The sequence below is a fragment of the Daphnia pulex genome, chromosome 1, assembly GCF_021134715.1.
Source record: "Daphnia pulex isolate KAP4 chromosome 1, ASM2113471v1".
In the NCBI taxonomy this organism is placed as follows: Eukaryota; Metazoa; Arthropoda; class Branchiopoda; order Diplostraca; family Daphniidae; genus Daphnia; species Daphnia pulex.
The window spans coordinates 4,029,936-4,052,433 of NC_060017.1; the positions used below are offsets into that span (position 1 = coordinate 4,029,936).

Consider the following 22,498-nt stretch of genomic DNA (forward strand, 5'->3'; position numbering starts at 1 on the left):
CCCCAAGAATATCTTGATGACCAGCTTGTACAACCAATTGATCAACTAATTTAATTAATATATAGTCTAGTCCTTTCTACACATTTTAAAAAATATGGTTTAAATGTTATTCACGAATGATCTATTTAATAAGGGAAAAATTTCATTTAACAAGACTTGCAATCTCTGAACATTTCACTTTTAATTTTCATATATATAAATCCACTGTCTAGGAAATTTTCGAGAAATACTTCATTAAAAGTATAAACCCCGGGAATCTTTAGAATAAAAAATTTACAACACAGAAGAACCAAGAACCACAAGTTTAAGCTACCAATAACCAAAAGATAAAAAGAATTGCAACCCACAAAAATAATTGTGACAAAAAGCGTTCGTCTTCCAAATTTGCAGGATTTGTTCCATGGGCTCCGTGACCTATGCAAGATTTTTACTATTATTAACCAGGTTGATTGATTTCTAATGTATCTTCACCTCTAATAACAGGATCACCAAAGTTGAAAGTGGAAGCAAATAATCCAAATGGAAAGGCTCCAATTCCAAAAGACATTTGAAATCCCCCATCAAATCCAAAATTCGAGAAAGCCTGAAAAAGTAAATTTGAAAAAGAAAATGATTCAGTAGTCTGAAATGTTTGGTCATGGTTAATAAAAAAATATTATTCTTATTTTACACTTGCGTAAGGGTACACAATATGTGTTACCAACTTCATCATTTACACAATGAAATGTAGTGAAATTATATAAATATTTACTCCTGTATTTTCTGGTTCTGTCCTTTGACCTTGAGGTCTAGGAGGCAATTTCTCTCTTGGATCTTCTTTTGAGCCCCCACGTCCATATAATGGTATAACTTTATCTCTGCTTATAGCAGCTTTGCAGACAGGGCATGACTGCCTGTTTGGTCTTGTTTCCAGCCACTGATGCAAGCACGGCCAGCTTCATGTAATAAAACAGGGAAATTAAACAACACAATCTCTGAAAACATGGAAACATTCCTTAGACTTGTACCAAAAAAGATGTCCACACATACTAATGACTGCATCTTTTGCCGTATCCAAACATATGTTGCATTCAAAGGCTCTTTCTTCTTCACCTCTACTTTCATTTCTTTTATTTTCTGTGTTGTCACCTCCTGCGCTATTTTTCGCAGTAGTGTCGGGTTCTTCATCTACAGCCATTCTAATTAAAACCTAAAAATACAAGCATTTCATTACATTCACTAGCAATATTATTTAACTTTTTTTTAACGTGTCTAATACCACTCACGAAAAACGTTGAATGGAAAATTAGAATACTAGTTTACAATTGGATAATTCAAAGTTAAAGCATCTAGTCTGTGAACTTTAACATTGGTTTAATTTCATTCCCAGCTGCTGCACTTTCAGTAGGCCACTGACTGACTATTCACTATTCAATACAAAACTCAACTACGTCATAAAGGTTGCCAATTTCACTTTTTTTTTTAGATTCGGCAATATTATCACATCTATTTACACGGAAATTTTTTCAACCATGTTTTCAACTAAAATTTTATTTCGATGAAGGTATACTGCAAAGTAAGTAAATGTTTACAAAAAAAAAGTTGACTATTAATTATTGAGTTTTTATTTGAAAAATAGGGCATTGATCATTGGATAACATTCAAATGGCTGGCGCAGTCAAGTTGTAAATAATCTCGTGGAGTTTGATTCTCCCACGATGACATCCAAATATAACGTTGACACAACACGATTTAAATATTTGTAGGCCATTTCCTGTTTCAATTATACACACTGAAAACATTTGACATGCGCAAGCGCATTGCTACCCGTAGGTGACGTAAAACGTTGAGCTCTGTGAATACGTTCATGCTGCGGTTTTGTGCTTCCCACAGGCTGTCGAACCAACCAGTTTTTTAGTTTGACGGACATCGACAACAAGTGCCCGAAGACGATAGTGTATTCATGTACAATCCGAACTTCTACTACTCCATTTTACCATAAACTTTTGACTTCCAACACACTGAACCCTTCGTAGATTGGCAATTGCCAATTGGCCGCCCCGCTATAAGTTGTCGTGTTGATCTGAAGGCGTAATAATTGTAACGTTATATGCACATTTGGAAGCCGATTGCTGTTTTTTTCTAGTTATCCACCTGTTATGAAGATGGCTCACTCATCAAATGGTAAGTTATGGAAGCTAGTCGGTCAGACATAACCTGATCACTATAGTAAAACATACTTTTCTAAATTTTAGAAGCAATATCATACATTTATTGCATGAGAATGACTAACAGAATTTTTTATTTCAGACAAGGAGTTCAAAGAACGTCTTATCAAAACTGTAAAAAAAGAGGTAAGGACTCGCATTTTATCTTTTGATTAATGCGAAAAACTAAAAATCTATACACCGGATTTTGGTTTTTTAAAACGTATACAAATACAGCCTTACTTACGTATCGATCGCTAACTGAACTATAGGTGTTACGCCCCATAAATTGAAAGCCATATTTTTAACGTCGCAACATCATTTTCTTCTTCATTGGATTAATTTCGTAGTAAGATGAGATAAATCATAAATAAACAGCTCGTCGTCGATTTATTGGGTAATAGGATAAGGTTCTGATATTTTGCTAAGACATCGTAAATACGGTATTTTATCACAGCGGCAACACTGTCAAACGAGTAGATGCAATCGATCCAACCCACATTTGTCTTTATACTTTATAGGGAATGATTTGCAGCATTTTCACTCCTGGGCTGCGAGCCTGTGATTATCTTTTTTTTAGTCGATAATTTTCTATTCGAAAAAATTTCAGCCAAAGTTGTAAGTTTTTTTTTTCTTTTCAAAAGACCGTGGCTAAGAAGGTTAGCGGTTTTTTCTTAAATACATATTGAAATTAATCAAGTAAGTACCGGCCGTCGACATCACGCTTGCGCACGGCGTTTTGAAATGGTCAATTGGTCATGGGGTCCGCACTCTGGTACTTTTTTCGTAGAAACTAGGGGGAAATAGCAACAGGAAAAACAAAAAAGGAAACGAAAAAACAATGTGACGAAAAAGGCAAGTTAAACCAAATGAAAAGGTAACTGGGTAAAAATTTATGAAAGTCCTTGACAAAAGCATCTCCGCCCCCTTTCTAGTTACCAACTGAATATTACTAGTTACTAGTCAATATATAAAATATTAACTGTGTTCTTCACATAGGTAAAACAAATCATGGAAGAGGCAGTGACACGCAAGTTTGTGCACCAAGACAGCAGCTCCGTCACATCCCTTTGTGGTAAGCTCATAAAATTTGATCAAAGTAATGCATGTGTAAAGAATGTTGCTACACATTTGATCGCTGATTCCATATTTTTGCGATTATCGCTTATTTATCCATTTTAAAAAATCATTCGACCGGAAGTCTCTTACTTTTATTAATTGTTATTTTGCTAAAATTTTCGATTAATCTGAATGAATTCAGTGTTGTGCAAATATTTGTTGGGACGTGATATTTTATACACTGGTATGATTTTTAGATCTAATATTTTACGTTACAAAATTTATTTGGCAGCCGCCGTAGAGGGGTGCTTGTCTCATGGACTTCGGCGGCGAGCGCTGGGGCTCTTTCGTTCATCGTCAACCACGGCTTTGATGCATAAAGTTGCCAAAATATACCCACCTGCTGCAGTAATTTCAAAGCTCATTACAGAAGCCGATTCTTCTGAAGGAGTAAAGTATGTGCAAATTTTGTTGTCACCTTTGAAGTTTAATTGTTCATAGATTATAGGCAGATTATAGGCTACTCGGATTTAAATTGAAGTCGTATCTTATGTACATTGTTGTTTGTTCTTGTTTTTTTTTTTTTTATGCACAGAAGATCGTCTTCAAGCGGAGATAGCATCACCAGAATGCTTTCGTGCGGAGGAACGGGAGGAAGCGGTATCAAGCCCATTTTGCAGAAAAGAAATTCGGGTTCGTGGTTATCTAAAGGAACCAGTACACAAAAATATCTTTGGATCCGATTAGCACTTTTTGAACGCATTTTGGCAGGGATTATTGAGCATATCGTTGAGAATCATTTGTAAGTGGTTTTTTATTTGATTCCATTTATTGATTATTAATTATAGTAAATTGAACCATAGGAAATATTATGAAAACGACGCCCTTGTCGCAGATCCTGAATACGGCTCCCTTTTAGGTCATCTTCTCGGTGAGTTGAAAAATGAACATTGTAGGTCTATATGTTTTCCATGTATATTTTTAAAAGGAGAACGAGTACGTTTCCCCAAAATGTTGCGAACAAATGCGATGTTTATCTTTCAATATTTAAAACAAAATACTTGGTCAAATCGTATTAATTGTGTATAGTTAGAAATTCCGTATCTTATTTTTTAAACAATCTATTCTCTTTATAGCTGGTCCATGTGCTCTTGAGTTTACCAAATTAAAAACCAAGGATCATTATTGGACGGACCCACCTGCCGACGAACTTGTTCAGAGGCATCGTATTTCTAGTTACGTATCGTCAGGCGTAACCTCTCCAGCTAATCGACGTCCAGGACTTCATGTAAGTTACATCGTATTCTCTATTATTTATTGTTAATGGTATCCAAATGTTAATTATGTCATTTGAGCAGCTAATTTAGTCTTTAGTTCTAGCCTCTACCGGTAGGGGCTTAAGTAACGCTCCAAGCGCTTTATTTACATCCCATTCTGAGTTCTGCTAGTAGCCCAGCACGTTTCATTCGAATGAATCATGATATACATTGCGAACCTTTTCTCATTTAAAAATGCTAAAACTGATCCAGATTATAAGATATTCATTACTACTGCATTCAAACTTTTTTTTTGTGATTGCAGTACCGAAAACTTTTACCTGGAGGTAGCAGCAGTGATGGCGAATCGATTAGTTCTATGGGGAGCAGAAATTGTTACGTTAACTCTACCGCCAAGAATTATGTGGAATCTCTTCATCAAAACAACAAAGTTGTTCTACTTTATGGGAAAAACAACGTCCTCGTGTTGTCGGTAAGCAATTATACACATCCTTAGTTTACAGCACCAGAACTTCTTTTGTTTGGCTACGAAAACCCTGAAAACCAGCTGAAAGATTGTTGAAAGCTTCAATGTGAGGCCACAGTGGGCTACAGTTGTACAAGAAAACCCATTTTCTTGTGTAATGACAAAACGAGTTGTTTAAAATTGTATTGTCCAAATAATGTATTTTTTTGTGTGTGTCTTACTGTCTTGCATTAGTAGTAATTTTTCATAATTATAAACAGCGTGAGTTGACAGAACCGATTCCGGGATACCTTTCGCTACACCACGCTATGGATTCGTTGACTCTAAAATGGACTCCAAATCAATTGATGAATGGCGGAATAGATTTCGATGGTGTTGACAAAAGGTAAATTGATATTCTATAAATTTAATTGTAAGAATGATTTCCCGAAAATAATATTCGTGTCACAAACAGATTTTATTAAGTTTTTTTACATCATAAGTTCACATATTGTTGTACGGCTGACGGTTATTTTAGTAATGAACCCATAGATATTAACTAACTAAGAAAACCAAATTGTCTGGGTTATCTATCGGTAAATTTTTGTTTTCTGACGGTCAAGTAATGTTATGTTTCATCATTATATTTTTCCTCAGTACGTATTGGAACTATGCTCTGCATGTAAATTTGTATGACATCGTCTACGTCCATTGTCACCAGAAAGGTAATAACTTAGATTGTTGTTTTTTTTATACATGTCCAAATGTTTCGTATGATTTTGAGAATAACGTTGTAAATTAATTTTCAAGGATTTGATGTTGGTGGCAGTATGGTACTCGTTGGCCAGGATGGAGTTCAATATCCCGCAATTCATTTTCCAGCCGGAGGCCATTTATTGGCCTTTTTAACATGTTTAGAAACTGGCTTAAATCCCCGTGGACGATTAGATCCTCCCCTGTGGACCCAAACAGATAAAGGTATGTATTTCTTTTCTTTTTGAGACAGATGTGCGGAAAATGATAGAATGACCTAAATTGCTTAAACAAGAAAAAAAAACACAGAAATTTAATAATTGGCTTTACATAAAACGCGTAGATGTTCATGGTATAAATTATTATTTGTAAATAATTAAGTATTATGTTTCAAGGCAAAACATTTCCCAAAATAAAAAGAAAAGGACCTTCATCCGGAGACAATCTTCTCGCAATGTTAAGCTACAACGCTGTTGAAAGCAACGGAAACGATGAAGATATTACAGACGAATCGTCGATATCATCAGACTATGTATTTCGCATTGTAACCACGAGTGGTGATTTCGTCCACGATCATAATCCAGGTAATCATTTTTTTCTATTACTATATTGGCTGCGTTTAAAACTTCGATAGGACACTGGAAATTGCTTGAACAGTTAAATTTGTTGAACAGTTCTAAATTATATTAGAGAACGGAATAAATGAGCAAAAAATAGATTTAGTGTTACTAGATGTCGAATATGTAATCAAATCGCATAAGGATACTACTTAAATATATTTCACTTAGAATTACTCCAAGAATCGTCCGATGAAAATGCCTATTTATCACAGGGAACCAACGCTTGCCAAAATCAAGGTAAAAGTTTTATTTAAATTTTATGCAATTTAAAAATCCTATTGTGTCGATCCTGGTGTACAATAGAGCTCTTGTAAAATATTTAGTTCTTTAAAAAAAATGTCTTTAAATATTTTATAGTTTGCGCTTGCAATGAGTTTGAATTCTGGAATAATAATTTTTAGCGTGCAGTTCATATTAACGATTCAGAACGGTTTTAAAGTGCGGGAGTAACACAGTAATTTTTAACAAGAGCTGAATGCGTAACAAACTATCTTCCGCATTCATTTTTTTTTAAGGTGTATTTTTAGAGAAATATTTACTTTACCTAATATTAAGTTCCCCGTCCATTACCGTTAAGTACTTCATCTGTTTACCACTACAGATTGATATCCCAGATAAAAAGTAAGCAAACAACTTTGCATTTCCTAATTTTTGGGAATGAAATTCCAAGTGAATTAAAAAGCCGAAATATTTTTATTCACACATTGTTTTTTGTTTTCATAATTTATTAAGGATCAATGAGTCCACGATGGTGGTCAACTAACCATAGCCGTCCCTTTAACTCAACAGAATCTACAAGCAGCTCGTCTTCTTCTTCTAAAAGCTTTGCCGCAAGTCTTAGCCTCGCTGAGAACACCTGTAACAGTGTCATCAATTCTGTATTTTTCGAAACAGTTGATGACTCTGTTTCTTCTCAATCATCAACCTTAATTGGAGTCCACAACATCGTTAAACGGGGGTGTGTTTTAAATAGTACATTTGTATTAAGTTAGCTGTTCGGAACTAACTTGAATTCAAAGTTGTCTAAAAATATTTCTTTAAGTGCAACACCATATGACTGAAAATTAAATTACTCATTAAATCTAAAAAATTAATTTTCAAACGTTTATATTAGGAAATTTCTTGAATTCATTACGATTTTGTTTTTAAATTTGGGTCCTACTCTTAGGATTTCTCTTGATTGCTTGTTTATTAAATATTTTTGAATATAGGAAGTCTTTGCAAGTGCTGTGTGAAACAATGAAGCGACAGATAATTTCACGAGCATTTTATGGCTGGTTGGGACACTGCAGACACTTACGTACTGTTAGAACCCATCTCTCTGGATTAGTAAATGATGCGATCATTTCAAGGAATAATTCATGTGGTGAGATTTTTATTATTTCAGTTGTAATTTTCACTTTTTTTTAAATATTTATTGCCGATTAATCATCATCATGCTGTTAAATTTCTGTTGATTGCCGATTAATTGCCAATTATGGGATTAACTGAATTTTAGATGAAAACAGTGGGGTCAACGAAAAAAGTTGGTCACGGCTGGTGGTGGATGGTGTGCTGTCAAACTCCTTTGAACTTTTCCGTTTGACATATTATGGAGGAGTTGAACATAACTTGCGTAAAGAGGTTGACTTTTAAAAATTCAAAAATCTACTTTTTATGCAAATGATTATAAAGATTTTCGTTTTTTCAAGGTGTGGCCATATTTACTTGGACATTATCCCTTCGGAAGCACAATAGAGGAACGGCACACCCAAGACAGAGCAATGCAAACAGCGTACGAATCAACAATGTCAGAGTGGCTTGCAGTTGAAGCTATAATTCGCCAGAGAGACAAAGAAATTACTGCTGCGAGCATTGCCAAAATTTCCTTTGGGTCACAAAGTGGAGATCAACTTTTTGAAGACCCCGTCGAAGACCAGAGTAGGATACTGAGCAATGAAGTAATAATATTCAGATTTACGTATTCGATCAAAAAATTCAGTTTCGTGAATTGCTCTTGTATTTCTAAGGTTTTCGATTCTGAAGACTTGGAGGCGGATCATATCGAAAACGACAAAAATGAGGATAAATTGGAAGACGAGAATGACGTTATCGCTAAACACCCATACGAAACGATTGATGAAAAGGTTATTACTACACGTGTAACTGTATGAATTTATTTTGACAACTTTTTATTATTCGTTTCTTAGAGTAAAAGTCAGGATTGTGATGTCTGTCCATCAAATGTTACTATGGTCAAAGTTATAACTACTCATCCACCTTCTTGCGCAGCAGATGATATTGCAGCATGTATAGATTTTGAAAGTAAAATTAGAAAGGCAATTTTTTTAGAAGAATTATTAATTGAACACTGGTGTTGTAATAATTGCAGTTCATCGGCAAACATTATTGGAGAACAACGGCAGTAGAAGTTTACAAAATGGTTCAACTATGGTTGCTGATATTAGTTCAACTAAAGACACAAATCTCAGTCTGCCTAATCTGATCATTGATGACGGCATGGACCGCTGTAGCATAGGTTCAAGATCATCTTGTGTTTCACCCGTAAGCTCCCAAGGTGGAATTTACACGGTAATTTAATTTTCCACTACGTAAAATTATTCAATCCTTTTGGGGTAGTTGGGCATTTTTTCAAAGGGAGACTTTAATACCCTATCAAGTCAACAAAGATTTTGATAATTTTTCCCTTTATGTCTGAATAAGGCGGAATTGCTGGAAAAGTATGGTCTCAACTTACATCGAATAGACAAGGATGTTCAACGATGTGACCGAAACTACCACTATTTTACGCCTAGTAATCTAGACAAACTTCGGAACATTATGTGCACGTAAGGGAAAAACAAAATATTTGCAACGCTCTTGTTCGTGTTTTTCGCCGTGATTTCTAAAGCTATTTTTTATTGTCATTTTATAACATGTGTAAAGTACCATATTTTTTAAAACTACTTTTCTGCGGTTTAACCAACGCGATAATTTGAAAGACACAGCTAAAACGAGTATTTTTGTTGCAGATATGTTTGGTGCCATCTTGATATCGGTTACATGCAAGGAATGTGTGATCTAGTGGCTCCTTTACTCGTCATCATAGAAGACGAAGCTCTCACATATTCATGTTTTTGTGAGTTAATGAAAAGAATGTCAGCTAATTTTCCTCAGGGAGGAGCAATGGATTTACATTTTGCCAATATGAGGTAAAACCGTTTCCTATAAAATCTATTTTTTAAGTAAGGTTTTTAAGTTAGACATTCTAAAACGAGCTTTTAAATGCTCAAAGACATAATATTGAATAGTTAACTGTTAACATAATATCCTTTGTAAGGAGAACTAGATTGATAAACCTGCGAGGCTCAATTTGCGGAAAGCTTACATTTTTAAAACTAATTAATTAAAATTTTAAATGAATTAAAATATGTTTTTAGTGATAATTTTCATTCGAAAAGGGAAATAATTTCATTCAAGATTCAATAAAAAAATAAGTAGTATTGCAAATTTTTGTTCAGTTGAAACTATCTATTGTTGTTACAAGCGCTCATAAAAATAATTTTATCAATAGATCACTTATTCAAATTCTCGACGGCGAACTATTCGACTTGATGCATCAAAATGGAGATTACACCCATTTTTATTTCTGTTATCGGTGGTTTCTCCTAGATTTCAAAAGAGGTGAGTAATGATGTCTTCATCGGATTTATTTTGTAATAATTTATTAATTGATTCGTTTGAACTGTAAAAGTTCATGTAAAGTCGAGTAAAAAAACACGAACGGTTGCCTAGCCTCACGGGACAATCAGTGTTTTTAATGAATATGTCAAAATGCTGTTTTCGGCAATGGAATCAATACTTCTAAAAATTCCATGATATTTTTCTTTAGAGCTGATTTATGAAGACGTTTTCTTGGTATGGGAAACTATTTGGGCAGCCCGTTCCATTTCATCCCCGCATTTCGTTCTTTTTGTTGCCCTGGCATTAGTTCAGCATTACCGTGAAATCATTCTAGCCAATGCCATGGATTTTACTGACATCATAAAATTTTTTAATGGTAATCCCATTTCTTATGAAGTGCAATTAAAAATGTTACAAAAGCTGTTTTTTTTTTTTTTTTTTTTAGAAATGGCTGAACGACATGACACTAAGACTATTCTCCAACTGGCCCGAGATCTTGTTCTTCAACTTCAAGTTTTGATTGGGGACAAATAGACCTAAATCATCAATGTGCATTATACTTGTTATGTCATGCTACACATTATCGTTTTTTACATTAAAATATAATTTGATGATAAATGTTCTTCTTTATCTGTTTAACTGTTTGCATTTTTGTGTAAAACATATCTTAAATCTCTCTGAGTACAATTAAATTGCTGTTTAACTTGTAATCCGAAAAGTCGGAAATTTTTTTTTGTTTCTAGTAAATTTCGCCAAGATGATTAAGACAGCGAAGCTTAAGTACCCGCGGTACCCGCTCTGAAGACAGCAGGAATGTCACTTAAAAGGCCATTCAACGGCTGGATCAACGACAGTAAAACTCCAAAGAGGCAAAGACATAAGAACTCCATTTTTTTAAATATTATTAAAAATACCCGACAGTAGAACTCCACTAAAACTTATGTCTTTGGAGTTCTACAAAACAAAGAAATTTTAAAGTTATTTAAAATATTTGAGTTCTAATGTCAGCAACCCTTACTGACCGCTAGATGCCACTGTCTTCAGTTGATTTTGTCATGATGTACATGCCTGCATCATAAAACATGGTCCATGGCGAAACAAATTGTTGCTATTGTATACTTATTTTTCTGTGATTCCGAATACTGAATTGAACTTCGTTTGTGTAGGTTTTTTCTTGACCTAGTTTCCTTAGTTTTGTATATTACATAAATTTCTTCAAATTCTAGAAAGTCAGTCCGTCATTCCAACAAGTTGAGACTTAGTGCTCACTGCTCAGTCACTTTCCATCCGTTAGATCCTTATGATGTCAAAAGCCTGAAACTCATATTTGAAGCTCACATACAGTGGAATTAGGCGAAAGTTCTTGCACATGGACCTTAGGATCTTTATTGAATCTTGCAAGTGTAACCTGTGTCAGAATGTTTGTTGAGTGTCCGACTTTTCTACAGCCATTCAGAAGGCAACCCAGCTGAAAGATAGCCAGATAGGTAGAGTTATATAAATTTGTGTAAATTTGTAAATAATATAGATAATTTTCCTTATCCCATTGCTACCTAGAGTTCCAGTTTCAGTGAATGTACATGAAGAGTGTGAAGTGTATTTAGTACATTTACCAGATCTGCTTGATGAAAGTCAAATGCCTTACTGAATTCGTCACCCAAATGATAAAGGTAAACATCATTACCACCTTTTCCCATGCTACTATGAGTTAATTTTGTTTAAGCTTCCTTTTAATTCCCAACTTATTTTTACAGTACTATTTGTGACGTCCCCTGAGATCGTGAGCCGGCCGCCAGTTTCAATCTACAACGCAGTTTCTTCATGGAATCGTGAGTCCTGAGCCAACGCTGGTTTTTGTCCATGACAGAAGAAGGACTTCTACCAACGTTCGGGTCCTTATCTTCACCACGTACGCTGCTTCTTGTGCTTCATTGGCGAATTAAATCACTTCAGTGTTCGCTTCCGCCCGCTGTGACACACCTGTCATCATTCACCACGGGATTATGCCCAGGTACCCAACATTTGACTTATTTTCGTAGGTTATCTACCAATAGTCTAGTTGAGTTAGACTCTGTAATCAGGCCCTTCTTACGCGCCAACGAAGTTTAACATTGAAGTTTCTTTTTTCCAACGCTAGATGGCTTTTTGAAAATTTGCAGCTGTCAAAACAGTCAGTTTCAGAAACTTTGCCACATGTCTTTTAACATTTATCGGCAGTTATTTTTTTGAAATATTTAGTGATAACTGACGATTACTATGCCAGCAACAAAGCTCACTTGTTAAAATTTTCGATATTTTGCTTTTTTTTCTACTTCCGGTTTGCTCATTTCAGTCTGTAGTTCAGTAAATATTCATTTGAGGAGCAAAAGAACCACATATTCGTGATCCTCGTAAAATTTGTGGTAAAGTTCATGTTATATTTTTTACGTTTTCGTACTTCCGGTTTCGAAAATTTTCCTGATGCATAGAATTTATTTTCATGAGATCATGACAACGATCTATCAATAAAATGTGAACGATATGATGATACATTAAAAAGAATTAAAACATGGAGAGTGAAAAAATGGAGAGATGGAGCAACTACAATACGCAATTACAGCACATGTCACATATCCACTTCGATTACACTTACACGACACGATTTCGTTAAGTTCATACAGTTTGAGTACTGGAGCTATCCTTATGCGGGCCCCAGTAGGCCTTCATCCCTGTCAGCTGCGTGAAGGTGGTTAGAGACCACTCTCATTGACCCTTGGATGGCTGCAAGTCGACTCTTCCGCCTGAAACGGCGCCACGCATTAGGTTGAATGTTGAGGGAGTTGGCCACCGCGTTGTTGGACGGCATCCAGGAGCCCAAAGCGCCGATCACCACCGGAAGCGTCGGTCCAAGATGACCATATTTGGCCACTTTCCGGTCGAATCCAGCTTGTAGGGATTCCGGAGCATCGAAAGGTATCGTCACGTCGATGATGAGCTGCGGTGTTGCGGAGGTGATGACGATATCTGGGCGGAGGGTAGTGTCCGGGAACACCTGGTTGACACGAATCGTGTGACCGGCCCTGCAGATGATTTTGGCCAGTTCCAGCAGAATTGCGTCGTGTCGCCGTCCGATTTCCGGAAGGTTGACCCGGCAATGGCTGGTCACGTGCGACGTGGTCTCGGCGTCCGTCCTGCACCTTCGGCACTTCTTGTCAGGAGCCGAAATTCCAGGTGTGCCGAAAAGAGGTAGGATGGATAGTCGGCTGCGATGGATCAGCTTCCATTCTTCGAAGTTGAGTTTGGTGCGTGATGATGTGAGCCTGGCGATGTCGCTCGACGAGTCCAAAAGGAGACCTCTTGCCACTCTTCCCTGGTTTGAGGCGTTGGAGAGTTCGGTTGTCCATCGGCCCCTGATCACCGTCCTCAATCCGCGGACAGCCTTGTTCGACAGGCAGGAGACGTCATCAGCGATCACTTTTGAAAGGGAACTATCGCTGGATACGTCGATCCTTGCGTGAAGACGCCTGGCTGCTTTTCGCGTTCGAGTCCATGTGTTCGGACCGCACCCGTAGAACCGAGTGTCGTACAGGCCCCCCTGTGTTGAGCCAGACAGGAAGTCGGAGAGGGGGAGCGGCACATCCGTGGCTTGGTCAATACCCCTGGAGACGGTTTTCTCAAGTTGGGCTCTGGCAACGAGACGGACAACTTGATCTTTGCTGTCCAACAGTTGAACGGCCCTGGCAATCGTCCACACATCAGCGTCTTTTTTAAGCTGAGAGGCGCCAAGCCCCCCAGCCCTCCGGTCCGCAAACAAGAAAGCAGTGTGGGCTGTGTGTGGCACGTATGCCACTTGGCGGAGGAATTCCGCACACCGAGTGTCCAGCTCGTCAAGGAAGCCCCTCTGTACGCGGCCAGTCGCCAGGTGATGCGAGAGAGACGGCAGGAGGTGCGCACGAAATACCTCCAGCTTCTGCCAAGGAGCCAGCAGGGAGTCCGCAATCTTGACCAGCTTCTCACGGAGGTCTGTGGCTGGTCTGAAGGTGAGCTTAGTTCCCATAGGGACGCCAAGATAATTTTCATACTCCCCTACATCCAGTGCCCGAATCTGGACACCGTTGATGGAGAGCTTAGTGGACGTGCTGGCTCTCCCGTTGGTAATGGTGAGAGAAGAGCACTTCTTGGCATTGAAGCGGAGACCGAGAATTGAGGCTGTCGAATTCATTCCATCGATAGTCGATTGTAGGCTGGTAGTGTCGGAGTCGGCCGCAGAGATGTCGTCAGCATAGGAAGTGGATTTCAGGCGAGTATTGAAGAGCTGGAATCCATGGGAGTTCGCCTTGGCCCGGCGGACTAGAGGCTCCGCTGCAAGATTAAAAATTATGGAGCTAAGCCCATCGCCTTGGCGGACTCCGGATGTCGGTCTCACCATCACCAGCTCCTTGCCGACAACGAAATGGAACTCGTTATGTTGGTAGATGTCGGTAAGGATGCTCCTTAAGGCCGGAGGGACTGGAAGACTGCAGAAGAGTTGGTTGAGGTAGTCGTGAGGAAGTGATCCAAAGGCATTGGCCAAGTCCAGCCAGCAGATTGTTAAGTTTCTTTTCTGGGACTTGGCCTCCTCGATGGCACTCTCGAGCAGCATTGTGTGCTCCTGTATTCCGTGCACCCCCGGGAGGAAACCTTTCTGCTCTGGTGAAAGCCACTCGTTGCCGCTGGCCACTGTGGTGATCCGGGAGGCAATGCATCCGGAGAAGAGCTTGTACAGCGTTGAGAGGAGTGAGATGGGCCGGAAGTTGCTGTAGTCTTCAGTCGACCCTTTCTTGAAGATCGGGATGGTTCGGGCCGATTTCCAGCACTTCGGTACACCAAGGCGCCACACTGCGGCATAAAGGACCTCCAGCAGGCGACATTCCGGATCCAGACGGGAGATGTCCTTGTACTCGACTCCGTCCGCTCCTGGGGCCGTGTTTGAGGCTCTTTTGAGTTTCCTGGCAATCTCAGATCTTGCTGGTGGGCTGGCAAGATGTTCGAGCTCTTCCTCAGATGGATTAGCCCAGCTGCATCCATCGTACACCCGCCTCGCTTCAAGTACTGCTGCCTCGGACGGGCGGGGCTGTTCATATGCACCCTTCAAGAAGTCAGTGGCAGCCTCAACAGTGCCGGTGTAGGCCTGGGAGGTCTCGCCCAGCACCTTCCGCACAGCTCGTTTCGGGAATCGCTTGAAAAGGGCTTGGATTCGGCCGGCCTCTTCCTTCTTCTTGGTGTTGTCTTTTTTTTTAATCCGCTGTTGTTGTCTTGACTGCTGTCTTCTATGAGCTGCAGGACTGTTCGGTGATCGCTCCTGAACCACTTGCTTTCGGCTGGCAGTAAGATCATCCGACTTTTTAGTGAGTCGATGCCAGTCGGCAGCGCAGCTTTCTGTCGCCAGATCCATATCCTCACGGTTGGAGCAGCGTAAGAAAACCGGGGCCCAAAGGTTAAAGAAAGCCTCAGCTGGAGATAAGGTGGAATCGACGGTCTCCTCCGCATCGTCGTCGCTCCCATCCGATTCCGTTTCGCTATCAAGTGGCATAGTGATCACGATTCCAGCACTCCGAGATGGTTGATTGCAGCGGAGTGAAGCGTCCCCAGAGAGGTTGGTGTCAGAAACTTGTGTTGAGGTCGGAGGCTCCACTGGATAGGCAGCCCAACCGGTTGCGTCGAGAGCCCGTTGTGTTGTTAAAAGAGGAGATGGGTCATCAGAGAGTTCCCTCTCAACGCTGGTGAGGTTGTGATTGGCTGGTAGAGCGAGAGTGGCGGCTTGTGAAACCGGGAGCAAAGAAGGAGCAACGGCTGATGATGTTGGAGGCGAGTTGTTGGTGACGCCATGGTTGTTGATGTTTCCCCTCCTGTGCTGACGGCCCTCGGCCAGCGTGGTCGGCGAGCGACGTTCCGGTGGTGGGGACCAGGAGTCATCACTGGCTCCTGAAGCAAGATTTCCATCCGGGGTCTCAACAGCCACCAGCTGAGCAGGAGCAGGTGAGAGCGGAGTGGTGCTAGGAGCCGAAGCGTCTGTCCAAGTTGGTGAGATGGCCGGCGCAGCTGCCGGTTGCCTGGTAGAACTAGATGGCCGGCATGGAAGCGAACAGTACTGGCGGCTACGCGAGGTTCGAGAAAAGTAGTTACAGCAGGCTGTGCTACGACAGCGGATGAAAGTCGCGGCATTCGTCGATGAGCGGCCAGGAGTGGTAGCAGGGCGGCCGGACGGAGATGGAGCCCAAGATGTGTCGAGGCTTCTGGCAGCTGGAGAGCTGGAAGGAGACTCGGTGTAGATTGGTGGGGCAGCTGGTAGGCTAACGGCTGGAGCTGGAACGACTGATTTATGGCCACGGCCCAGACGCTTGGCAGCTGCAGTAGCGATGACTGACGGGTAGCAGGCGGCCGAGCAGAATTTCTTTCTGTTGTTGGAGCTGAAGAAAGTGTTGTTGCATGCCTCGTTCCCGCAAGCCTTTTCCATCTTAGAAGAGTTGGTGTAGTAGAGTCGGTGTAGTAGAGTCGGTGAGGTAGAGTCGGTGTAGTAGGATCGGTGTAGTTGAGTCGGTGTAGTAGAATCGAAGAGAGCTGTAAAACGGAGAGACGGCTGGCGCCCAGATGATCAGTAGATAGTAAAATTCTTAAAATTTAGCTTGCCGGAGGAATAAAAATATGATGATAATAATGATGATGATGTAGGGAGCGTCGAGAGACTCCGTTAGTTGAAGTGGCTTTATTCCTTGATGCCAAGTATCGTCCTTGCATGCCCCAGTGGCAGCTGCCATCTGGTGGCGTTGTTGGAGTGCTGGATGGAGGCCACCTGGTGGAGAAAGTTGAAAACTCGGGCCGTAGCGTTGAGCAGAGATCAGAGTAAGCAAATGCAGATAAATGGATGAGAGGATGGGTCAGCTCGGACAAAAATCAGCAGTGGCGTAGATTGATCATGCGGAGATGAAGACGAGCAAGCGATATTTTAAAACCTGCCCATTAGTTGAGTCCAGTGGAGCAGTATCAGCCGGGGCAGCGGTGAGGTGCCGAAGAGAGTGGAGATAGAGAAGTTGTCGTGGCCGAAAAGTGGTTGCAGCCAAGATGTGCGGTGTGGTGGTGGGAAGCGATGCGGTGATGGCCAGCTGCGGTGGAAACCAAGCTAGACAAAATGCGGCAGCTAGGCTAAAAATCGAAGTCGGAGCACCGGAGTATTAGCTCGGGCACTGGAGTAGAAGAAATAGCCTCGGTGTAGTAATGGGAGCGGCCAAGAATAGTCGGAGCACCGTAGATAGTTCGCTGGGCAGCGGAGTAGAGTTTTGCACGGCATACAGGTGTAAGGCGCAAAACAGTAGGAAGGACCTCTAGCGGCAGAAAGTTGGAGCTTGGGCCGGGGCGTCGGACTGTCAAGATGGATTGACACAGTAAAATAAAACTTGCCCAAATGCACTAAAATCACGGCCGAAATGTGGGGAACACTTAACTGCACGAGTGGGCGCACTTTGGGGCACGAAAAGTCAGGATTTCTCACAAAAACAAGCAAGATCTTGGGAGCTGTTTTCATGCACGACCGAACGCTGCCGTAGCAGACGACACCTTCGACACCTAGTTTCCTTAGTTTTGTATATTACATAAATTTCTTCAAATTCTAGAAAGTCAGTCCGTCATTCCAACAAGTTGAGACTTAGTGCTCACTGCTCAGTCACTTTCCATCCGTTAGATCCTTATGATGTCAAAAGCCTGAAACTCATATTTGAAGCTCACATACAGTGGAATTAGGCGAAAGTTCTTGCACATGGACCTTAGGATCTTTATTGAATCTTGCAAGTGTAACCTGTGTCAGAATGTTTGTTGAGTGTCCGACTTTTCTACAGCCATTCAGAAGGCAACCCAGCTGAAAGATAGCCAGATAGGTAGAGTTATATAAATTTGTGTAAATTTGTAAATAATATAGATAATTTTCCTTATCCCATTGCTACCTAGAGTTCCAGTTTCAGTGAATGTACATGAAGAGTGTGAAGTGTATTTAGTACATTTACCAGATCTGCTTGATGAAAGTCAAATGCCTTACTGAATTCGTCACCCAAATGATAAAGGTAAACATCATTACCACCTTTTCCCATGCTACTATGAGTTAATTTTGTTTAAGCTTCCTTTTAATTCCCAACTTATTTTTACAGTACTATTTGTGACGTCCCCTGAGATCGTGAGCCGGCCGCCAGTTTCAATCTACAACGCAGTTTCTTCATGGAATCGTGAGTCCTGAGCCAACGCTGGTTTTTGTCCATGACAGAAGAAGGACTTCTACCAACGTTCGGGTCCTTATCTTCACCACGTACGCTGCTTCTTGTGCTTCATTGGCGAATTAAATCACTTCAGTGTTCGCTTCCGCCCGCTGTGACACACCTGTCATCATTCACCACGGGATTATGCCCAGGTACCCAACATTTGACTTATTTTCGTAGGTTATCTACCAATAGTCTAGTTGAGTTAGACTCTGTAATCAGGCCCTTCTTACGCGCCAACGAAGTTTAACATTGAAGTTTCTTTTTTCCAACGCTAGATGGCTTTTTGAAAATTTGCAGCTGTCAAAACAGTCAGTTTCAGAAACTTTGCCACATGTCTTTTAACATTTATCGGCAGTTATTTTTTTGAAATATTTAGTGATAACTGACGATTACTATGCCAGCAACAAAGCTCACTTGTTAAAATTTTCGATATTTTGCTTTTTTTTCTACTTCCGGTTTGCTCATTTCAGTCTGTAGTTCAGTAAATATTCATTTGAGGAGCAAAAGAACCACATATTCGTGATCCTCGTAAAATTTGTGGTAAAGTTCATGTTATATTTTTTACGTTTTCGTACTTCCGGTTTCGAAAATTTTCCTGAACTATAGTTCAGGAAAATTCTCGATTTTGGCCAAATTTTGGATTTCGTTTAAATTACACCTAATCGACCCCAAATTTCATGGAGATCACGAATATGTGGTTTATTTTGATGACAGCTCAATGGTTGAGGCACTGTGGTTACTTCCGGTATACTTCCGGAATTTTTTTTTTAGACTAGCAAGTGAGCTTTGTTATGTGTACAGTTCTCAGTATTGTTAGGTAGATTTTAAGCAATTTAAAGCGCGCCTTTGAAGTTTTGAGCAAAAAAAAACAGATCAATGATCCCATATGTATTATGTGACTATTATGTAACTTTTATTGGCATGTCACTTAATAAGAATTGTTTGTCTTGATTCAGGTAATGCAAAGGATACGTCGAGAAGATGGATTTTCTCATCTTTAACAGTCGTCAACGGTCTCCGTCGGACGTTGCCCCTGCTCCTGGTGCGAACGAAACTCGGTGGAATCGCGACCGACACCGAGACTCGTCATCAACGTGGATCATCGTATTGTTGGTATTATTGCGTTAGTGTTAGTTAACCCGTTGGCTGCCACACCTTTTTTCTCCACTGCACGGGCCGCGCTGTTCGGTCTCGTGGTTTAAAAGCCGCGGGGTCGGGGAGTCGCCAAGCCCAAACTTTGCCGCAAGGCAAGCCTGTTAAAAGGCAATGCACCTTAGTCCCCCCCTTGTCAGCACGGACTTGTCAGCAATGGCAAGTCCCACTTGGTCATGGATCCTTCAGACGTGGCACGTAGTTTAGTAGAAAGCAACCTACGGGTTGTATGGCGTGGCAGCCAACGGGTTAACTTAAGTGTATGTATGTATGTATGTTTGTATGTGACTGTAAAATGTGGTGGAATTGTGGGTGGAGGTGGGACAATATAACACAATTCTTTTTATAAGTGTTTTGTTCATTGTCTATTAGTTTATATCAAGTCTTGTTTAGGAATTATCTCAACTTCAATGTCTTTCATTTATACCAAGATCAGCCACTTCCCTTTAACAGATCCAACAGTTTCTAGATTGTTCGTAACTTAGCCTTGAAATATCATCGTAAAACCGCTAAAATATGTCCGTATGTAGAGTGACTATGGCAGTAATCACCTCTGAGACATGAAACAACGTTGACATGCTTGAGTTACTACCAAAGTCTTGCAAAAGAATTACCCGCATTAAAATTTTTATTTACTTAATTTTTATTATTATTATTTACCGACAAATAATAATAAACTCAAATAGTCGGCTCTGGCATTAAGGAAGCTCCATGTAGTAAGTTGCGGAAGCGTAGTTTATGGTGTAATAGTCGGCTGCCTTAGTGATGTAATAACTCGGGGCAGAGTGATACTTCGGTGTAGTAGGTGGTAGTAGCGTAAGTAGTGATGTAATATTCGGTTGCCTTGGTGGTGTAGTATCTGGGAGAAAGCGCAGGTTGTAGTGTAGTAAACTGAAGCATCGGTTTAGTAATCCGGTTCAACGTAGTACGAATTATCGGCTCCCTTCGTGGTGTAGTACTCGGCTCCCTTCGTGGTGTAGTACTCGGCTCCCTTCGTGGTGTAGTACTCCGCTGCCTTCGTGGTGTAGTACTCCGCTGCCTTCGTATGTTGTTGTTTGGTAAGACGCCGGCGTTGCGGTTTGGTATCCCCCATACCCACGAGACATCGGTACACCAGTAGTCGACCCAACCATCAGGGATACAACAACGAACAGCAGCACGACGCCATAGTTAGCTAGACGGTAAATAATTTGAAAATTAATTTTCATAAATAACTGGCAAATTAAAAAAATAAAATAAAATAAATAAATTGATACAAAACTCAAAACAAGAGTATTTACCATGGTTGTAGTGTAATACTTGGTGGCCTTGGTGTAGTAAACAAAATCCTGAGTTTGGTAGTAACTTGGAACAGAGTAGTACTTGAACGCGTCGGTGTAGTAGGCTGGGGCAGACAACTCGGTGGTGTAGTACTTGGGAGCCTCGGTGTAGTAACAGATTTTGTGTATGTTGACTTCGTTGTGTAGTAAGGCGGCATCGTTGCAGTTTGGTACTCACCATAACCAGGAGACATCGGCACACCAGTGGTCGACCCAGCCATCAATGATATAATATCCAACAGCGGCACGACCCAGTTAACTAGACGGTAAATAATTAGAACATTAATTCCCAGTTATAACTTGCAAGTCAACAAATAGAAAACTATGTAATGATTCACAACTCCATGATAAAAAAAAAAAAAAATATTTACTCATGTTTCCTGAGATGGAGCTGCGTAGGTTGCAGTTTAATACTCAGGAGCCTTGGTGGTGTAGTACTTGAAGGCCTCCGTATAGTAAGTAGGAATTGACGTTGTTGTTTAATAAGGAGGCGGCATGGTATAGTATTCTTTCGCTGCTGTTTCTTGATATTCACCACACCCAGGAGACATCGGTACACCGCTGATCGACACAGCCATCAACGATACAACTCCCAACAACAGCACGGCGCCATAGTTAGTTAACTAAACAATTGGCGATATGAAAATTAATTTTCGAATGTAGCTGGTCATATCAACAACTAAAACAAGTTAGAATTGATTCACGAATCGAAATAAAAATGAATATTTACCCATTATTGCGAATCGGTATTACGACGAAGAATACAGTTGGTGACAAATATTGCGCTGCAGTTGTTGCTGTGTCGGGTGTCGGAGATGAACACTCTATCGTACTGGGGCACTTCTGTGTAGTATTCGACCACTTTAGTGTTGTAATAAGCTGGAGAATCGGTGTAGCTGAGAGCAGAGTAGTACTTAGCATCGGTCTTCATTAGTACTGGAGCATCGGTGTAGTATTCAGGCGCTTTATTAGTAGTCTAGCTCGGGGAAGAAGAATAATACTTCAGGGCAAGTGCAGTAGCTGTAGTGTAAGACCCAGCGATCAACGACACAACAACCAAGAGCAGCAATGCAGCACGACGGCATAGTTTACTAGACAATATTCAATATTCAATCATAACGAGCATATTAACAAATAGAAACAAATATTTAAAATTGATACAAAGCTCAATTAACAGAATATTTACCCATGACGAAATTCAATTACCGCTCGACAAAATTTCTATCTCCTTTTCTTTCGTGCTCACACTAACACTCGTGCTAACATCCAACAGCAACACAACGCCATAGTTACCTATAAAATAGACGATTTGAAAATTAATTTGTGAATACAACCAGTCATATCAACAACTAAAATAAGATAGAATTCATTCACGACTCGAAATAAAAATGAATAATTACCTATGATTGCGAACCGGTTATGCGATGAAGAAGGTAGTTGAAAAAAAGTGCGCTGCAGTTGTTGCCGTGTCGGAGATGCTCCCTCGACTGATTTACCTTCGCGGCTTCGCCTTTTCTCTCTCCTTTTATACGATTTTTCCTCACCCTCACCTCATGAGCCTTGCGGCTATAGTACCTGCTTGATAATGAAGCAACACGTGTCGTTCTCACCCAACCTCTACACCACTGCATGACACGTTTTTCTCCGTGACCTTCGAGTGAAAACATGCAAACTGGCCTTTCCTTTTGCAGTTTGGCGTTGCTGGGGATGGGTCAGCAACAACCAATATCAAAATGAATACCAAATGGTTATGTTATACA

General features: G+C 40.5%; 3 protein-coding genes and 3 long non-coding RNA genes across 8 annotated transcripts; 3 read left to right on the forward strand and 3 right to left on the reverse strand.

Moving 5' to 3' along the window:
- Positions 1 to 104: 104 nt before the first annotated feature.
- LOC124194029 (E3 ubiquitin-protein ligase RNF185-like) lies at positions 105 to 1,427 on the reverse strand. Of its 2 annotated transcripts, none has more exons than XM_046588047.1 (5): positions 1,303 to 1,427; positions 1,008 to 1,189; positions 752 to 935; positions 472 to 583; positions 105 to 414 (listed from the first exon to the last, which is right to left on the reverse strand). In XM_046588047.1, exons 2-5 carry the CDS (start codon positions 1,175 to 1,177, stop codon positions 305 to 307), a joined length of 576 nt encoding a protein of 191 aa, XP_046444003.1. In that variant the 5' UTR covers positions 1,178 to 1,189; positions 1,303 to 1,427; the 3' UTR covers positions 105 to 304. The 2 variants fall into 2 exon arrangements, with proteins under 2 accessions (XP_046444003.1, XP_046443994.1); XM_046588038.1 differs by having other exon boundaries at positions 1,266 to 1,427.
- Positions 1,428 to 1,814: 387 nt separating this feature from the next.
- Positions 1,815 to 10,713, forward strand: LOC124193985 (small G protein signaling modulator 1-like). Of its 2 annotated transcripts, none has more exons than XM_046587986.1 (25): positions 1,815 to 2,163; positions 2,290 to 2,333; positions 3,186 to 3,261; positions 3,538 to 3,700; positions 3,841 to 4,047; positions 4,109 to 4,176; positions 4,382 to 4,533; positions 4,827 to 4,994; positions 5,249 to 5,373; positions 5,625 to 5,692; positions 5,778 to 5,945; positions 6,116 to 6,304; positions 6,509 to 6,577; positions 7,073 to 7,298; positions 7,552 to 7,706; positions 7,839 to 7,963; positions 8,032 to 8,280; positions 8,350 to 8,466; positions 8,530 to 8,644; positions 8,712 to 8,911; positions 9,044 to 9,168; positions 9,352 to 9,531; positions 9,894 to 10,003; positions 10,212 to 10,379; positions 10,449 to 10,713. In XM_046587986.1, the coding sequence occupies exons 1-25, from the start codon at positions 2,139 to 2,141 to the stop codon at positions 10,535 to 10,537; spliced, it is 3,381 nt and encodes a 1,126-aa protein (XP_046443942.1). In that variant the 5' UTR covers positions 1,815 to 2,138; the 3' UTR covers positions 10,538 to 10,713. The 2 variants fall into 2 exon arrangements, with proteins under 2 accessions (XP_046443942.1, XP_046443932.1); XM_046587976.1 differs by having other exon boundaries at positions 1,841 to 2,163; positions 3,844 to 4,047.
- Positions 10,714 to 11,083: 370 nt separating this feature from the next.
- Positions 11,084 to 12,014, forward strand: LOC124194044. Its single transcript, XR_006874571.1, has 4 exons — positions 11,084 to 11,165; positions 11,230 to 11,490; positions 11,561 to 11,673; positions 11,758 to 12,014. It is a non-coding gene; the product is annotated as an uncharacterized LOC124194044 (long non-coding RNA).
- A 669-nt stretch (positions 12,015 to 12,683) lies between these two features.
- LOC124192632 lies at positions 12,684 to 16,478 on the reverse strand. The gene is made up of 2 exons (XM_046586041.1): positions 15,308 to 16,478; positions 12,684 to 15,250 (listed from the first exon to the last, which is right to left on the reverse strand). The coding sequence occupies exons 1-2, from the start codon at positions 16,476 to 16,478 to the stop codon at positions 12,684 to 12,686; spliced, it is 3,738 nt and encodes a 1,245-aa protein (XP_046441997.1).
- A 1,165-nt stretch (positions 16,479 to 17,643) lies between these two features.
- LOC124194045 lies at positions 17,644 to 19,409 on the forward strand. Its single transcript, XR_006874573.1, has 4 exons — positions 17,644 to 17,892; positions 17,963 to 18,075; positions 18,160 to 18,416; positions 19,224 to 19,409. It is a non-coding gene; the product is annotated as an uncharacterized LOC124194045 (long non-coding RNA).
- Positions 19,410 to 19,769: 360 nt separating this feature from the next.
- Positions 19,770 to 22,247, reverse strand: LOC124194053. The gene is made up of 6 exons (XR_006874576.1): positions 22,139 to 22,247; positions 21,925 to 22,031; positions 21,469 to 21,829; positions 21,110 to 21,361; positions 20,700 to 20,997; positions 19,770 to 20,593 (listed from the first exon to the last, which is right to left on the reverse strand). It is a non-coding gene; the product is annotated as an uncharacterized LOC124194053 (long non-coding RNA).
- Positions 22,248 to 22,498: the final 251 nt, after the last annotated feature.